The 18,135-nt window shown below is 53.0% G+C and overlaps 1 protein-coding gene across 19 annotated transcripts in view; it reads right to left on the bottom strand.

The window, feature by feature from the left end:
- Positions 1-18,135, bottom strand: part of BANP (BTG3 associated nuclear protein) — a 127,524-nt gene that overhangs the window by 57,445 nt on the left and 51,944 nt on the right. For 14 of the 19 annotated variants that reach the window (XM_038008163.2, XM_038008157.2, XM_038008158.2 and 11 more), the window contains 3 exons: positions 17,585-17,701; positions 15,728-15,903; positions 2,901-3,140 (listed from right to left, as the gene is read on the bottom strand). In XM_038008163.2, the coding sequence (XP_037864091.1) occupies positions 2,901-3,140; positions 15,728-15,903; positions 17,585-17,701 (533 nt within the window). The remainder of the gene's footprint in view (positions 1-2,900; positions 3,141-15,727; positions 15,904-17,584; positions 17,702-18,135) is intronic. The other 5 variants (XM_073015636.1, XM_073015639.1, XM_073015637.1 and 2 more) reach the window with 1 other exon arrangement.

The following is an 18,135-nucleotide window of genomic DNA, read 5'->3' as shown; positions in this document are numbered from 1 at the left end:
TAGACGCCAAAAACACACACAAGCCCACCACGTGGGCTTCACATAAACACAACTGTCTGTGGAAATCAGAAGTGTATGACGGGAGGTGGTACCCACTACACAGAATGGGCCATCTCCCACGACCCACAGCGATGACTGAACTCTCGAGTTCCTGTGAAGCCAAGCCTTGCCCACGTCTCCAGAATCCCCGCACCCCGGGCACTCCTGTTCCACAGCACAGCCCAGTCCACACCCAGCAGTTGCTCCAGGCCCCTCCACATGGCCCTGAGGACAGGCCAGCCTTCCTCACGCGAAGTCACCCCAAGGTCAGCCCCACCATGACCCTCCCAGAGCTCTGCTCAAGAGACCAGAATTCACCGGGCATCTCCAAGGGGCCGGGCGCTGTAAGCGAGCCCAGGAGCCACGCCCCGGAGGGACTTCCAGCAGAATGACAGTGCTAGCGGACGCCCCTGCCAGGGGACCATGCTCCAGAGCCCAGCTCAGAGCCTGGGGAGGCAGGGCATGGGCCCCAAGCCATAGCAACCTGGTGAACACAGCCAGTGACCTCAGCTGTCTGGGGGACAGCCCCGAAGCCAGCGGGCCCAGGGGAGGGTGGTGGCCCATGCCAGGTTCCCACTCCCCTCTCCGGCTTCTGAACCCCCATCGAGGTTGGCAGCACTTCCCAAGCCAGGAGAAGCTCGGCAGGGAAGGTCAGCTCACAGCCATCACACACAGGAGCCGGGGCCTGCCCCATTCTGCCCCACACAGGGCCTTCCACCGCCCCACATGGGCTTCCTGAGTACACACACAGCCACCCCACCGCCATGGGCTCTGCTCTGAGTATTGCCCTGCCACGTCCCTGTCACCTCGCTGGAACATTCCCTGTGCCCGACTAAAAAAAGACCAATCGCAGCCAATGCCCTGAAAGCCCAGAATCCTTAGCCTGACAATCCAAGGCACCGTCTCCAAGGCAGAGCAGCCGGCCTCTAGCCTCACATCTGAGGCCCCTGTCATCTTCCTGGAGGAGCAGGGACTCCTCACCTGGGAAGAGGGCCCAGCCCAGAAAGCCACTGCCCCACACAGCACAGCACGCTCATCCCACATGCCACCATCCTCTCTGAAGAGTACCCGCTCCTCTGTCCAGGCTGCGCCTCCAACTCATAGCCCAGACTGACACTGCAGCGACACCCCACAATGCCACCTCTCAGGTTACAGACTCTTCTATCTACCTGACTGCACACTCTGCTGTCAGGGCCATTTCTCACTCATCTATACATCTCAGCACACTCTACACTGTGATCCACACACCAAGCACCGCACAAAGCAACCTCCGGCTTTCAAGCTGGAAGCACATCACGTGGTCAGGGCGCAGATGTGTGCTCTTGGCCACGCCATGCCCTAAAGCAGAGGGTAGAGAGGGCGGTGGGCCTGTTGCCCGCCTCTGAAGGCAGTGTCCTGCTGGAGCACAGCCACGGCCATGCACTGACACCTCGTTTGTGGCTGCTTTCAGAGCTGAGCAGTTGAAGAGAGACCCCAGGACCTGCAAAGCCTGAAACATCTGCCACGTGGCCCTTCAGAACAAGGCTGCGAGTGACCCTGTCCCATGACCCTCTGATCCTTGTGACCTGCTTTACTCCACCGCTGAGAAGCTGTGAGGAGGCCCCACATGTGGTCTCCCAGGCAGTTATCTGAGACAACCCTCAGGGTCCAGGACGGGCGTCCGCCAGTGTCTGACAGCTGGGGCACACGCCTGGACCAAGACGTGGCACATGGGAAGATGCCATGACCTGCTCACACGTGTGTGTGTGGGACCTGGCTCCACCTCTCAGCAGCTTCCAGGAAAACCTGCAGTCAGCACGACCCCCTCAGTCTTACTTAGACCCCATTTTCACAGCAGCTACTGAACAGCCGAGCCCTTCCCCTCCTCACTGCTCCTGACAGAGGCTCATGGGCCACACCACGCTTCCCAGAGGAGCAAGGCTCTTTCCTGCTGAACAGTGGCCCCTGCACAGTGAGACCCTGGACACCCCCTGCACGGTGAGATCCCGGACACCCCCTGCACAGTGAGATCCTGGACACCGAGTGCTCTGCCTCGCTTGCCTTGTTGCGAGATCAGATTTACATTTCACGCTCCCCTGTGGCAACTCTCTAGAGCCCGGATGGCCGGAGGCAGCGCCGCTGCACCCTCCCACACCTTCCCGCCAGGGGCCTCGTGTCTCTCGTGTTTGCTGCTGCTTCACTTTACTTCTTCGTCAGAAGCCAGCAGGACAGCTTCTGAAGCAGACGGGCTCTGTGGAGCAAATGGACCATGTATGCTGGCAAGGAGGACCTGAGCGCCCACCAAACACCACTGAAGGGCAGCACCACCATCGCCACCTGGAGCAAGCCCTGCTCTTCAGAAGGGAGGGAACGTCACAGGCTGGCTGGGCACGAAAATCAGGCTTTGGAGCTCTCCTGGCTCCCGTCACAGCCAGGTCAGCACAGAGGCCCTGGCACGGCTGCTGAGACCCAGCCCTCGAGGCAGGCAGCACTCCACCCGCTGCGGAGAGGTTCAGGAGGGCCTGGGTCAGCACGACCAGGATGGCAGGGAAGGCCCTGGCTCTCCTCCTCCTCTCCCTTCCTCAAGAGTGGCCTACAGGCAGGAGGCGAGGAGTTTTTTACCCTTTAAGGGTACATAGTAGGTATCTATATTATGGGGTGTATGAGCTATTTTGGTATAGGCATGCCAGGCGCAGTGAGCCCATCAGGGTCAACCAGGCGTCCATCCCCTCGAGCACTGATCCTCGGGCTGGGATTTCAAACTGCTTGGAGAAACGCAGCCCTGGGCCGGTACTCCTGATGCCAGCGTCCTCAGCGATGACATGTGGGTCCTGACTCAGCTCCCTGCACACCCCAGTCCCCCAAGGCGGGGCCCGACTTACACCGGATGCCATAGATGGTGAGCGGGTCCAGCTGCTTCTTCCCGTGCTTGCCCTGCCCCGAGAGGTTGGACACGGCCTGCACCTCGCGGTGAAAGAGGTAGTCCAGCAGCGTGAGCGCCATCTTCTCAGCTGTGCGGCAGTTGGTGCTGATGTGCAGCATGTCGGAGGGGATGATGGCGCAGCGCACCCGCATCTCAGGGTTGTTCTCGTCGCCCAGCCAGGTGCCATTGGGGTAATCCTCTGAAAAAGAGAAGACAGGGTCCTCAGATGGCCAAGGCTCAAATAAGCTCACACTCAGGACAGCAGAGTGTTCTGCTCAGACACACCCAGGAAAGGTGCTCCGCGCAGGGCTGGGCAGATCCCTCCTGACTTGTGCTGCAGTCACCAAGAGCGCTGGAGCCTCCGACTGCTGCCGAGAAGAACTGACGAGGAACAGGAATGATCCCACCACCCCCAGAAGCGGCCGAGGTGTCCTTCCATCCATTTCACATGGATGAAGGTGGCAGGCAGGCCGTGTCCTGGCAATCCTCCTTGCTCTGCACTGAAGGCTGGCCCCTCAGAGCTGAGCCCTCCCTGCTAACTCAGTGAAGAAAGCAGATCGCAGTGCACCTAGCGCCCCCGCATCTGAACCTCCCGGGACGGCCCTGCCTGCTGCTCGCAGGCTGGTGGGTGTGTGTCCAGTAGCAGGAGCCTCTGCAGCGCCCAGGGGGAGCACAAGGCCCAAGTTCGTCCTCAGGTCTGGAAGAGCTGACATCAAACAAACTCTGGTCTCAAACACCAGGTTCTCTTCACAGCCCCAGCAGGGTAAAAAGCTTTAAAAAAATTAAAATGTCAATGTTTGCCCACATCTGGAAGGAGACCACTTGGCACATCTGTCTCTGGGACAACGGAGAGCCACTGCTCCTTCCTGGGTTTAGAGGACTCTGCACTGAGAAGAGGCTGTTGGGCCCTCACCATGGTCCAAAGAGCACGCTCTACCGCTCCCTCCACACTGTTGAGGGTCGGCCCGGCCCGGTATGAGAAAATGGCTCTGTGTGGGACATGTGGAGCTCCAAGGGGCTCTGCGCTCCTCCCCATAGAGTCCCGGCCACCACAGTGTTCTGGGCCACTGCCCTTTCATGCTCTGTGAGCCTCACGCCTCCCCGCTGGGCAGCTCCGCAGTGAGCCTGGGGTCTGTGCACCACACCTGCTCTGACCTCCTGCCCAGAGCACTGGAATTCCTTCCCCTTCTTGTAGCCAAATTTCCTTCCCTGCCACAGACGTCCCTTAACCACGTGGAACACACCCCTTGTGATCTTGTGACCCCAAAGGTTACTAAAAACAGAAGGAGAAAGCCAAGGCTGCGTCTGGAGGCAGGGGCGGGGGACACCAGAGCAGCAGGGCCAGGTGCCTGTGGGGCTGCGGGGCCTTGGAACCTGAGCGCCAACAGTCACACACTCTGCTCATCCTGGACCTGGGACCCCAGCAATACCGATATCCTCGCACACAGGTGGTCCCTGCCCCAGCCACCTGCAGAGCATCTGGAACCTTCCCTGGGGCCCCTCACGCCTCACTGCCAGCCATGCTCTCCCACTGGCCAGCCACTCACACCAAGAAAGACGCAGAGGTAAGGGACTCCAGTGTCAGCAGCCGGCTTGCCTCGCCCCCGTGCACACGATGCCAGTCCTTGCCTCTGCACAGAGTGTAAGTCACAGCATGCCCCGGAAGCCAGCATTCTCAGGGCAGTTAAAGTGCGGTCGCCCAGACCAGCGCATTCAGGTGTGGGAACGCGCCATGTTCTCCACTGTCAGTGAGGCCACAGCAAGGACCCATGGACAGGCCCATGTTCTGCACGGAGGAGACAGGGTGGCCAGGCACCTGGAGTGGCCTGAGCTTGCCTGCAAAGCACACTCCTGTGAAGATGGAGTGGGACTTCCCACCTGGCTGCCCAGGCAGTGACGCCCACCAGCCCCTCTATACCTCTCTGCCTCCCTCCCTCCCAAGCATGGGCTCTCAGCTTCCTAGCTGACCCTTCACAAGTCACTGGTCTTCTCTGAACCACAGACTCCTTCTCTGTGTAACGGCGTCTCCGGGTTGTCCTCAGGTTGACCAAGTACAGTATGTGAAAGGCTTGGTGGCTTGTCAAACTCCCTGTTCAAAGCCTCCCCGTGTGACAGAAGAAAGCTCCACACAGGATCATAAATGGGAAAACTCGCCCTCCTGCTTGGAAGCTCAGCAGCTTCCCAAACAATCTCTTCTGACCCTGAAGTTGAACCAAAGTGAGGCTGCAAGAGTCTCCCCACCCCCGGCATGTCCTCCCCTGTGGAAGGGTGGAAACCTGAATACCTCCCACGAGGGGCCGGGACCTAGGAGGAACCCCACGCTATGCCGGAGTCTCCGAGGCCCAGGGCTGGCTACAGTCATGCCACCCTGGGCATCACTGCCTCAGAACATCTGGGAGGTTTATTCTGAAATGTTCCAATATTGACTTTCCGGCTCCTACAAGGGCAGCCAGCCCTGCCTACTGGGCCAGGAAGCCTGGAGCACAGCCAAGAAGCTGGTGGCTGCCGGGTGCTCCTAGTGTGCACAGTTCCCTCCACAGGGAGCCTTTCCCATTCCCTGAAACATAAGATTTCCATGAAATACCAGAGCAGGGCTGGTCACCCTGTCCTCACAAACACACACTGTCACGGGCAGGGCAGTGTGGCTGGGCTCCTGGCTGTAGCTAAGGATAGAAAACCGCTCTAATGTTTGGAATTCAGGACAGAGATGAGGAAGAAGCATCGATGCTCAGAGGTGGTTCGGAAGTACAGGGATGCTGCTAGGAACACATGCTCAGACGTGCATTTTTTCAGAACATCCATCAGTCAGCCACTATTACTTTTCACCTCTATATGAGGAGCGAAATGGAAACATGTGACCTCAAGACCAATGGATGGAGTCTCATGGCAGGGGCTGTCTAGAGGCCACAGTTAGAAAGCTAAGAGAATCCAACCTCCGGGTATTTTATGAGTTTATCTACAAATCCTATGGGACACCCAAGTGCCTGGCACTGGGTCTAAAGTTCGGCATCTAAGCCCGTGCTCAGGGTCACAGGCCAATGCCACTGAACACAGCAGTGCAGTCCTGGCCAGCAGCAGTCCAGTCAGGAAGCCACGGGGAGGGGAAGGGCGGCACAGAGGGGGCCTGGGAGCCAAGGCAGCAGTGGCCCAGCCTCTGAGATCCAAAGCCACATGCTGCCCACACCAGGGCTAGAGATGGTCATGGACTCCATGGGACTGACGATTTAAATGGGAATCTGCAGGAGAAACCCAAGATGTGGGAGGACGGCAGCCAAGGCAGCTCTGGAGCACTGGCGCCTGCACCACGCATTTCCCAGCGCCACGTGCTTCTCCCACACGGACGGGAGGCCCCAGACACAGCTCCCCGCTTGTGCTGACCTTAGACCATGCCACAGATTTCCTGGTCAGATCTAACCTAAGGGGCTGAATCCTTCCCTGTGTCTGTCCTTGTGAAGGGAGGATTTTCTTAAATGTTCTGCCTTGGGGCCTGGGCAAGAGGCAGAGATTTGCTTGTGGCCCCTGGTGGCTGGGAAGCAGAGGCCGCGCAGGCCCAGCTGGCGAACGGGAACTGTCCCACTGCACGGTCTCCCTGACTCCTGCACCCGGGCTGGGCTCAAGCCAGGGCGACACCCTCAGATGCCATCCAGCGTGAACTGGGGCCGCGGGAATCAGCCTCGATCCCACATAGATGCTGTTCAACATGGGCTCCCAGCCCAGGCCAGCCAGGCCTCCTGGCAGCGCCAGTACAGAGCCCCAGGTAAAGGAGCACGAAAAGAGTGAAAGCCGTTGAGGCACCGGAGGAGCACCTGAGTACCTGAGTCCCTGCACAGCAGCCTCCTGGTAGCTCCTGGAGCGCAAGACCTCGGCCCTGCTCCTCCTGACTCCCAAGTGCCAAGGACAGTGGCCTGCAAGCGAACAGGGAGACAGGCAGGGGTACAGCTGACCTCAGACGAGAACGGGTGACCCCAAGCAGGCAAGAGGGAAGGAGCCACCCAGGGTAAGAACTCCAGAGAACATTCCAGAGTGGGGAGCAGCACCGGCCTGGGCCAGGAGAGGCCACGTGCTCCAGGAAGGTAAGACAACCAGTGTGGCCAGAGCAGGGAACGTAGGGCAGCAGAGGGACAGGGAAGGGTGGAGAACCAAGCAAGGCCCAGTCACCCAGGCAGCGAGCAGCGTGGTCCAAGCTGAACTGGCACGGGCAGAGGGGACTGGCAGAGGGGATGGGCAGAGGGGATGGGCAGAGGGCATGAGCTGAGGGGGCACAGGCAGAGGGCACAAGCTGAGGAGGCACGGGCAGAGGGCACGGGCAGAGGGAGCACAGACAGAGGGGATGGGCAGAGGGAGCATGGGCAGAGGGGACAGGCAGAGGGCACGAGCTGAGGGGGCACGGGCAGAGGGGACAGGCAGCTGATTACAGGGCTGCTCAGTAATCCAAGAACGGCCGAGGACCTGGGGTCAGCAGGGCTCACAATGAGACCCACTGTCTTTAAACTTCCCAGCGTTCCCAGCACTGAGGTTCATTTAACGGGAACTCTGGGTAGATGAGGGTGGTCTCAGTGACACCAAGCATCTCTGGACTTAGGACCTGGAGATCCCAAACACAGGACCCGAGGCAGGCAGCAGGAAGGGCAGCAGCATCCCATGCCATCGGCCTCCCCGACCATCACCCACCCACACCAGGATGTGGGCCATGCAGGGCCAGTGCGAGGACGGCATGGGGACGGTGGGCAGGGGCTCTCAGCCGTAGCCACCAAGCTACTAAAGATCCTGAAGCCTCTCTCAGGAACTGACAGTGCTGAAACACACTCAGCTGAGCTCTCTGTGGTGAGATAATATTTTTAAAGTAAACACTGGACAAGAGTTCAGAGTTGTTTTTCAAGCAGTGAGTCGAAATCATGTCAAAGTGTCACTGAGACCCTCCAGGAGGGATGACGTGGGCTCTCCATGCCCAGACCAAGAATCTCCCTGACTTAGGGGGACAGCCGGCTCCTGGGGGGGCTGCCACCTGCCACCTCTGTCCTCCCCAGGCTCCCACCTCAAGACAATGTCAGGGCAGCCACTGAGCTCATCCCCTCGCAGGCTCAGGCTCCACCGAGGGCTGGTGTGCAAACGTCCAGACCCAGTGCACCCAAGGATGGCTGCGCCCTCCATCCCACACGGAGCTGCCCCAGCTCTGGGTGGCTCCTCCTGCATCGCAGGTCACAACGAGCCCTCCCTCCACAACCACTGGCCTCATCCAGGCCTCAACACTTCTTCATGGCCTTTTTTCAGCACTGCAGCAGACTCTGACTCTAGACTCTGCCTCCACCAGAGTTACCCAAAGGCCACCTGGCCTGTCCTCCCAGGAATCTCCTGCCTCGAGCGTCCAGCAGGACCCAGCTTGTGCCGGCCTCTCTGTGTTGGCGGCTCACACCTCCACGCCCTGTGCTTCCTGCTCAGCATAGCCACATTATCAGTGCTGACCCACCCGTCTACTGGTTCCCATCTACACCTGTGTCCACGGATTTCCTATTGACAACATCACTCCCACTGCACTCCTCTAAGTGCTAGAGATTTTCAGGCATGTTCTCAGACCAGCAGCATCAGCAGTGACGGGGAACTTGCTGAAAATGCTCATTCTCAGGCCCCACCAATCAGAGGCTGTGGGGTGGGCCCTGTTTAGCAAGGAGGTTCTGAGGTAAGCGGGTTCTGACCTGTGTGAGGAGGGCCCCATGGGTGGAGAGAGACCATGAAGGACACCACTCCAGGCAGGCTTCCCGCCTCCTGCACAGGAGAGCACAAAGGCCCGCTGAGCTCTGACGGGTTCGGGCAGCGGTCTAAGGACTAGGCAGGGGGCAGGCCCACGTCCCACCGCACTGAGGGAGGGCCCGTCCTGTCAGGCAAGCTCCTGAATCCACACCTCCACCACTTCAGAGGCCTCATTTCCTCAGTCCTCACAGTAACTCCAGCAGCTGAGCCAGTCCACGATCCATCTCACAGGAGAAGTGCTCAGACGTCTGCAGAAATGAATGACCCTGATAGAGGTCGCAGGCCAAGTGAGAGGCAGACTGGGAAAGGAGGCAAACGCTCTAAGCCATGAGAAGCCCCTGCCTGCTAACGACCAGTGATTCACACATTTCCAGTGTCTCTTCCTAGAAAGCTGCCGATCCTCAAAGACTCCAAATTTAAATGAGGCCTTTTCTGCACTGACATGGAAGGCACTGTCTCATATCTGCTTCCTGATATAATCTGCTGGATTACTGGACTTTTATATATTCAGAATTCCCTACTGGGGGTAAAAAGGGAAACAAAACAATGATTTAAAAATCCCAGCCTGGAATCTGTACTGTCAGACCACAGTGAACAGTTATTAATTTATCCTTTTTTCTTAGTCAGTCTACAGAAAGGAATTAACCAATAATTGAAATAGTCTTTTTAAGATCCCTCTCTCTCCTACTTTCACTTGAATGCTGACTTCCCAAGAGCAGATGAAACAATTCCGATAAATGTTAGTCTGTGTGTTGTCCAAGACCGAAGCCCTAACTTCACATGAACACCCTAGGAAGTACAGTTCCATGGTCATTTTTCAGGCGATGGCTCAATATTCCTGTCCCTGGGATTCCACACGTTAGTCCCCTGTAGTCACAGAGGTAACAAATGCTGGATTTTCGTCTCCGGCAGGACAGTGAACAAATCAGAAGACCATCCTTTACAAGTCACTGGACTGCAGGGTTGTTCAAAGCCTTAGAGCGTGGTGTTAATTTCCACAACACAACCAACTCCACGACAATTCAGCTCAAGGTCAGCCTCACCATCTCCAGGTAAGTCTTCAGATTCAAGTTAGATATGCCATCCCTGTCAAAAATTAATTTTCAACTGGCTTTTGCAAACACTTACTCAAGCTGTTTATGAATTTCAAAAGCAACTCTGCATAATGGTTCCAACAATGGATAACACAGAGCAAACCCACGTAGAATTCAAACCTAAAGGCAGCCCAGGCTGCATGGTTACACACATTACAGCTCAAAATGCTTCCGGAGCCAGGACATGATTAACCGTAACTGTCAATAATTCATCTCTCCTATTCAAGGTGGAGAATAAGAATTCTATGTGGAATGCATGAGACATTCTATCTGTTGGGCTCCTCATCATTATTTGCCCCACAAGAAAATACAATGTGTTGGGGTATGCCAGGATCCTGGGGGATAGGGACACCCCATAAAGGTAAGGCCACATTTGTCCCAAACACGCCAACTCTGGCCATCTACTGGCTAGATGTCTACGATGTCACATACGGATACTTCAAAAGAACCTCCATTCCCATCAGGTACTAGTGGATGCTTAATGAATATGTGGGACGGGAAAAGGGGAGCAGAAAGATTAAAAGGGGAGGGGAGGGGAAGAGTGGAGGTGTCCTGAACAGCAGAAAGTCCACACGCCTGGAGGACAACTATGAAAACCAGGTGGGCTCCTGATAGGGTGGCCTCGCTCTAAAATCAGGAACTTTATGATTATGTGACATCGTATTTGAGAATTTTAGACATCTGTAACACTGACATTCCACAAACTACACATTACAGAGACTTCAGTTTAGAAATGGAACACTGTACCATTTTCTTTCAAAATGCTTTTTTGGTGTGGGCTGCTTTTATTTTGCTTTTTTTTGAGTGCGCTGTTTTCCATCAATAATTCTATTGTAAAGATTTTGCCTATAACGCTTAAACATCTGTTAAAGTGAAAAATAATTTAACCCTGAGTTAAAAGGATCCTGCGCCTCCGGGTCACGCAGAGAACCCGAATCCAGCACCAGTCGGCGCCCAAGCTCTGGAGAGTTGAGCACCTCTAGCGCCTGAGAAGTCTGCTCTCCAAGCGTCTGGTCTCACAGGGCAGGGATGGGAAGCAGTCTTTCCGGGTGGAGGAGGTGGTGGGGAGGAGTCTGGGTGAACTCCTGACTGCTCGGCACCAACACAGTCATGGGTCAAGACTGCTCCCGACACCTCCATCCTGGGACACAGGCTGTGCATCCAGAAACTCAACCCAAGCTGCTGAGACACCATCAACCCCACTCACTTCCCCAGACTGCCCTTCTGGCCGCTCTGTGGCACTCAGAGCCACGACTGTTCTCACGCTGCTGTCTCCTGCTTCCCTTGGTTTTACTGTGGTCACTCATCTCTCTGCAGCCCTATTCTTATTAGCAATCACCTCAGGACTGCCATGAAAAAGTGTTTCCCTGTTACCTCACACATACAGCACTTATGTTAAAACCACATTAAGATGAACTCTGTAAATAAATGTTTGAGGAATGTAGCTAAATGTTCTTCTTTCCATGTGCACGGATGGCATCCCACGGACTGCAAGGTCTGTGAATCTGACCACACAGCACAGCATGGCTACGTAGCTACACATTCTCTTTTCCACGTGCATGGCTGACATTCGTGGACTGTGAGGTCTGTGAATCTGCACAGCACAGCGTGGCTACATGTTCTTATTTCCACGTGCGTGGCTGACGTTCCATGGATGGCGTGCCAGCAGCAGCTGAAGGACGGCCGCAGCTGACAGCTCTCACAGCTGCCCAACTCGCCCAGCTGTGCCTCACCTGCCTTCACCAGCATCACCAAGGGCTACCATGTAAGTCATTCTACTGACTGGGATGTCCATGGGACCAACTCCCGGCAATAATTCAACTAGAATTCAATGACAGTCCTTCCCCACTGAAATTAAGTACCTAACATTTTACGTGTAGGATTTTGTAGGAATTAGCAAATGCATACACAGCAGGAATGCATTTTTGTAGGAATCAGCAAATGCATACACAGCAGGAATTTAAACTCTTGATTAAGAACCTAACTAAATCCCTTAATGGACAAACAGATCCCACTCTAGGTCCATTTTAGCTCAACTTGTTTCTCTAACTCAGCCGGCAGCTTAGTCATTGAACGATGGCGCCCCACACACTTTCAAGTACAAAACAAAGCTATGAGCACACTAAGACCAAAACTACTGACAAAAGGCAAGCACAAGAACGAAGACACAGTCTACTGTTCCCTGCTTTCAACAGTCAGGAGCTACCGTCCTTCTTATTCCAATGAGACACGGTCTATTGTTCCCTGTTTTCAATAGTCAGGAGCTACCGTTCTTCTTATTCCAATGAGACACAGTCTACTGTTCCCTGCTTTCAACAGTCAGGAGCTACCTTCCTTCTTATTCCAATGAGACACAGTCTACTGTTTCCTGGTTTCAACAGTCAGGAGCTACTGTCCTTCTTATTCTAATGAGACACGGTCTACTGTTCCCTGCTTTCAACAGTCAGGAGCTACCGTCCTTCTTATTCCAATGAGACACAGTCTACTGTTCCCTGCTTTCAACAGTCAGGAGCTACCGTCCTTATTCCAATGAGACACAGTCTATTGTTCCCTGCTTTCAATAGCTGGGAGTTACCGTCCTTCTTATTCCAGTGGAGTGTCTGTCATGACAAACAGAATTACCTAAGTGAAAAAAACTAGAATAAAATGACATGGTATCTTTGCAGTATAATAAACTGATTCCAAATTTGATATAAAACAGCATGTCAATTCACACAAGCCATTTGGAATTCTTAAGAAATAACTGTTTTGAAATCTGTGGTTCTCTAAGACTTAAGGCACTTAAATACTTAAACAAGAAGCTAAGAACAATCTGTCTCCTGCGGCTCCTGTCTCTTATCAGAGCCTAAAACAACTAAACAGAGAGACAAGCGCACCCCCCTTTAGCACTTCCCATATTCCTAATGCTTTCCCTCGTAGAAACTCACTGATTCACCGCCTGCCCAGGTGCTCTGGGACAGAGGGGCACAGGCAGGAAGCTGCTGGCCCCATTCTCGGCACATTCGCACCGCCATGGAAATGCTGAAGAGATGACACCACTACGGGTTGAGAGTAAATCTGACATCAGAGACATTAATGGATTGGCTATTTTTCCAACATTTACATAGACAGCAATCATTTAAAGATGACTTCCTCTGGGTGTCATTTTCACCAAGCCACGATGCCAAATAAGGCAGCTCAAGCAGATATTTTCATAACACCGACCCCACGAGGATAGACATTCCCAAGGACAGAGTCAGTGAAAGAGATTTATTACAAGAAATGTTTCCTCCTAATGGGATGAGAAAACAGAATGGCTCGGGATGATGACCTCCCCTTCAAAACGAAGTCAAGTTGAAGATGAGAAAAGTTCTGCAACTCACCCCAATCCTAACAACCTGTGTTGTACAACAAAATTATGTTTGATGAGGACAATCAGTGGCAAAAACGGCTATAAAGTCTGCTCAGAGCCTTTGCTAAAGAAAAATGTCTTACACAAAACATCAAAAGAACTTAAAAACTCAGACACAAAGAAAATTTGTATTTTTCCTTATAGATACAGATTAATATTAAGCAGACTCCAAATTTGATATCTTCTCATAAGTTCATTTAGATTTTTTTGTTTTTATGACCCTGGACTCCCCAGAACTACTAAGTTTTTTTTTTCTTTTTTTGCCTCAGCTAACACAGTTTAAATCAAACAAACATCAGGCCTGAAAGGGGTGGCCAGATCTATATGGGGATTTACACAAAACCCACATCGAAAAATAATTAATTACAACAATTAGTCTGTCGTTTCTGCAATGTGATTTTCAATTTCCATGAAAATGAAATCAGGAGCACCCCTCCGTTCCTCAAATTCAATGTGTGAAAAACTCCACTGCCCTGACCCTGCAATTCCTCCATACACAAAACCCGCACGTCAATGTTCACAGCAGCATTCAGCAACAGCAGCATTCCTGACAACAGCCAAAAAGTGCAAACAACCCAGATGTCCATCAACTGATGATGGATCAACAGAATGTGGGCCATCCATACCTTGGCATATCACGCAGCCATGAAAAGGAACAAATGCTGGGGCAAAAGCTACAATGTGGGTGACGCTACAGGATTCCATTTAGAGTCAAGGTCCACAATAGGCATATCCACAAGGACGGAGATGAGTTGGGTGCCGGGACTGGAGGCTGGGAGAACGGAAAGTGACTGTTGATGGACACAGGACTTCTTCTGGGTGTAATAAAAAATACTCTAGAATTAGTCTGAAGTGATGACTGTACAACCTTGTGAATGTACTAAAAACCACTGAGACGTATGCTTTAAAATGGTCAATTTTATGGTATATAAATTAGATCTCAACTGGGAAAAAAAAAAAAAAAGATCAACTCAACCTCTCTTTCTCTCTTCCCGCCATTCTGCCATCTGAATCCTAGCAATCTGTATTAGGTAAAAGTCAATTTTTGTGGAAAACATTGTTTTCAATGTTTCAGATAAGGTAATGAGTCTTCCTAACAGGAAAACCTTTGTTCAGTAGACAAATCAACATCGAGTTGCTAGGAAAAATCAACAACTCAGACGCAGAAGCAGAAAAAACTGGAGATCTTCCTAGTAAGTAAGGAAAACACATGCTTTACAACTCCACGCACAAAGCTAAGTCTGTTTGGTTCTCTCTTTTCTCCTCACTGTAGTAACTGACAGTCATCTGGTCACTTACGGATGAAGGGCACACAGAGGCTCTCCGGGGAAGAGGGCTCTGAAAGGCACACTGGGCAGGCCGAGGGCCAGGCGGGAGGGCGCCTCAGAGCCCTGCAGGAGAGAAGCCCCCGCTAGGAGTCCAAGTAGGACAAAGAGGGTCACATCCTTCTAGATCTCAGAGGAAACGGGCAGTGCATCATGGACCCCGTGGAAGCTGTGTCCTGCCTCTGCATCCTCCAGCCCAGCAATCTGCCTCTGAGAGCCCATGTCCAGACACGGATCCAAGAGACATGAAAAGACAGCAGGCCAATGCTAGTTTCAATAATGAAAGCTTACAGGGAGCCATCCCTGGAAAGCATCCAGACCTGATGAAATAAGCAAAACTGGCTAAAAGCGACTCTGTCCATCTGCACTAACATGGAAAGATTTCTACTGTGCAGGGGAAAGAAGTGAGTTATAAAATCTTATGAAATGTGCACAAAAAAAAACCCAAAGGTTTAGAGATCTCAGAATGGTGGAATCACAAGTTATTTTCCCTTTATTCTTCATTTTTATACTGTATTACTTTTTTTTTTTTTTTTTTTTTGAGACGGAGTCTCTGTCACCCAGGCTGGAGTGCAGTGGTGCAATCTCAGCTCACTGTAACCTCTGCTACCTGGGTTTAAGCAATTCTCCCGCCTCAGCCTCCCAAGTAGCTGGGATCACAGGCACCTGTCACCATGCCCGACTAATTTTTGTAGTTTTAGTAGAGATGGGGTTTCACCATCTTGGCCAGGCTGGTCTTGAACTCCTGACCTCATGATCCACTTGCCTCAGTCTCCCAAAGTGCTGGGATTACAGGCGTGAGCCACTGTGCTTGTCCTATACTGTATCACTTTTTTTTTTTTTTTTTTTTTTGGAGACAGAGTTTTGCTGTATTGCCCAGGCTGGAGTGCAATGGCACGATCTCAGCTCACTGCAACCTCCACGATTCTCCTGCCTCAGCCTCCCAAGTAGCTGGGATTACAGGCACCTGCCACCACGCCTGGTTAATTTTGTATTTTCAGTAGAGACAGGATTTCTCCATGTTGGTCAGGCTGGTCTTGAACTCCCAACTTCAGGTGATCCACCTGCCTCAGCCTCCCAAAGTGCTGGGATTACAGGTGTGAGCCACCGCACCCGGCCACTGTATCACTTTTTTAAAAAACAACTAAATTAATTTCTAAAAAGCAAAACAAACAAACAAAAATCCTACTGCTGCTCTGGCCAAGGAAAGAAGACGCCTGGGACGCACCTTCTGAGTTCAGGGTGATGAGGGTGACGTTGCTCCCAATGCTCTGGCTGCCCGCCTGTCCACAGCTGGACACCGAGTCGCTGGCCTCCGAGCCGCTCTCCCCGTCTTCATGGTGGCTGTCTTCTTGGCCCGGCACCTTCACCACAATGGTGTTCTGCCGACGCCCAGGCACAGCGCTGAACGGGAAAAAAACACACCAACCCAGTGTGGTAAGAGCCACAGGCAGCACGCGAAGGTCAGTGCTTTCCTTATCACAACATCTAACTCTGCATGGACCAGTGGATCACACAGCCTTCCCAGACCGCTCTCTCTACCAAGATTAATAGCAACTCCATAGGAGAAAATGGCCCGGGGCTAAACGAAACTGTATAAAATAAAACTTAACCATTTAAAGAAAATATTTGTATCACAAAAGAAGTAAAATCGTAACTCACTGGGACTCAGGCCTAGTATGCTGCCTTCTGAGTTCAGCAGTCAACCTATAAAATGCTGGTAAGAGTCTTTTTTCAGGAGAGGTTAAAGGAAAGACTAAATCAGAAGACTGTGCCCAGAGGCCTGGGTCAATTCGATCCATGCTGCTGGGCGTGCTGGAGATGGCTCCACCTCTGCAAAGCAAGCAGCACTCCCAAGTATGCCCACAGGCAAAAAAACCCTGAAGGGGCTTAAAAAACCCACTGAGATCCCATCGGAGCTGCCATCAACCCAAGGGCTGCTGATGTGGAAAGACAGAACACCGCTAGCAAAGCAGGGCAAGGCCAGCTCCACAAGTGCTCAAAAAAAAGATGATTTAGAGACTTACTACTTCCCTTTTTTAATGACCCTTTCAACATCCCCTACCGTGGACTGCTATGCACCAGAAGAGAAAGGACCACAATTTCTCTATTTGCAAAGTCAAAAAAAAGGGGTGCTGAAAACACTGGCCGCACCCAGAGGAGGTCGCACTCTGCACTTTCTGGCCTGGGTTCTCCAGGGCGCTGTCCATGCTAAACCTGATCTCAACACTGGCTATCTGCCTGGTTGACCTCAGCGCAAAGCCCCCGAGGCACAGCTGACCCTGGCACCTCCTCACCACCCACTGCCAACTCCTCTCCCTTCACCCCACGTATCAGACCCTCGTGACCACAGCTGCGGCCCTGGAGAACTGAGCTAAGACAATACGGAAAGGGGACGAAGCTGGAGGAGGAGCAATCCACAAAGGAGACTGAGAGAAAAAGCAAATAGAACTTTGTGAAGACACAGATGGGAAAGAAAAAGCAACAGCATCCTCAGGGGTTCACGCAGCCCTAAGGGGCACTCCTGGGGACAGCAGGGCCCGGATGCCAGCCAGAGGCCACTGCACAGCCTTCCCCTCACACAGGGCAGGGATGGCGTCTTCTGTCCACTCCCACCTCTGACCCAAGTTCCGTTCAAAATGTCTCAAGAGAAAAAGGCATAAGAAAAAAGTCATAAACTCAACATGCCTGCACCACTTAGCAACCGTGGGAGAGGGTATCTGTTTGCCTGACACACTCTGCACAGACAGACAGACGTGAGGACCACTGAGCTAGGTGGGAGGATGAATGCTTTCACTGACTGCTGTGAGGATACAGAGCCAGCCCCCTCCACAACCCCAGCCAGCACGAGACACAGAAGTCCCCGGCAGCAGCTGCCCCCTGGTGTGGCTGGACTCAGCACTCAGCATCACCCAGCCTGCCCTCCCCGACCTCAGAGAGCTGGGGCGGTGCCTGCCAAGCTCAACCCTGTGACCACAAAGATGAAGTGCGTGCTGGACTGTGCCCTGGCTTGGGGACGTTGACTTATTCTCACGGGACTCCTCACAGTGGCAGGGAAAGGTGGGGTTGGTGCCGTGCTACTGACTTGCTAATGACATTTTCCAGGGAATCCGGTGCCCTGTTGCTCAAGGGGTCTTCCATCTTGGCTACAATGGCGTTCTGCCGATCATTGTTGAGTATTACTGTAGTCTGGGGGACGACGCTAGGGAACAAAAGAATCACAAAGAAAAAGAAGGCCTTAAAACAACAACATTCATGGTAAGAGCACATAAGAGTCATTCAACACAGTCCACTCCCAGGGACCCGCAGTGAGGGGGAGGCCTAAGAGTCATTCAACACAGTCCACTCCCAGGGACCCGTCCTGAGTGGGGAGGAGCCCCAAACGCTAAGGAAGAATAAACTGGAGATGAGGTTTTTAACAGTGTAACTTTCCTAATTGCTGGTGCTCCGTGTTCCGTCTGCACAACTGGATAGCTCAGAGCAGCTGGGCTGAGGATGCTGAGCGTGTGACACAGAATAGACTGCGACCACACCAGCTGTTATCACGCCCAGTTTTCTAAAGCTTCTGGGGTGACACACTTGCATGAAAACTGGCTTGACATTTTCAGTCACTCCATCCCAACTAATTCCTATGGT

The sequence above is a fragment of the Chlorocebus sabaeus genome, chromosome 5, assembly GCF_047675955.1.
Source record: "Chlorocebus sabaeus isolate Y175 chromosome 5, mChlSab1.0.hap1, whole genome shotgun sequence".
Classification (NCBI taxonomy): Eukaryota; Metazoa; Chordata; class Mammalia; order Primates; family Cercopithecidae; genus Chlorocebus; species Chlorocebus sabaeus.
Note: the sequence above shows the minus strand (reverse complement) of the source record. Positions and strands in the feature narration are given on the sequence as shown.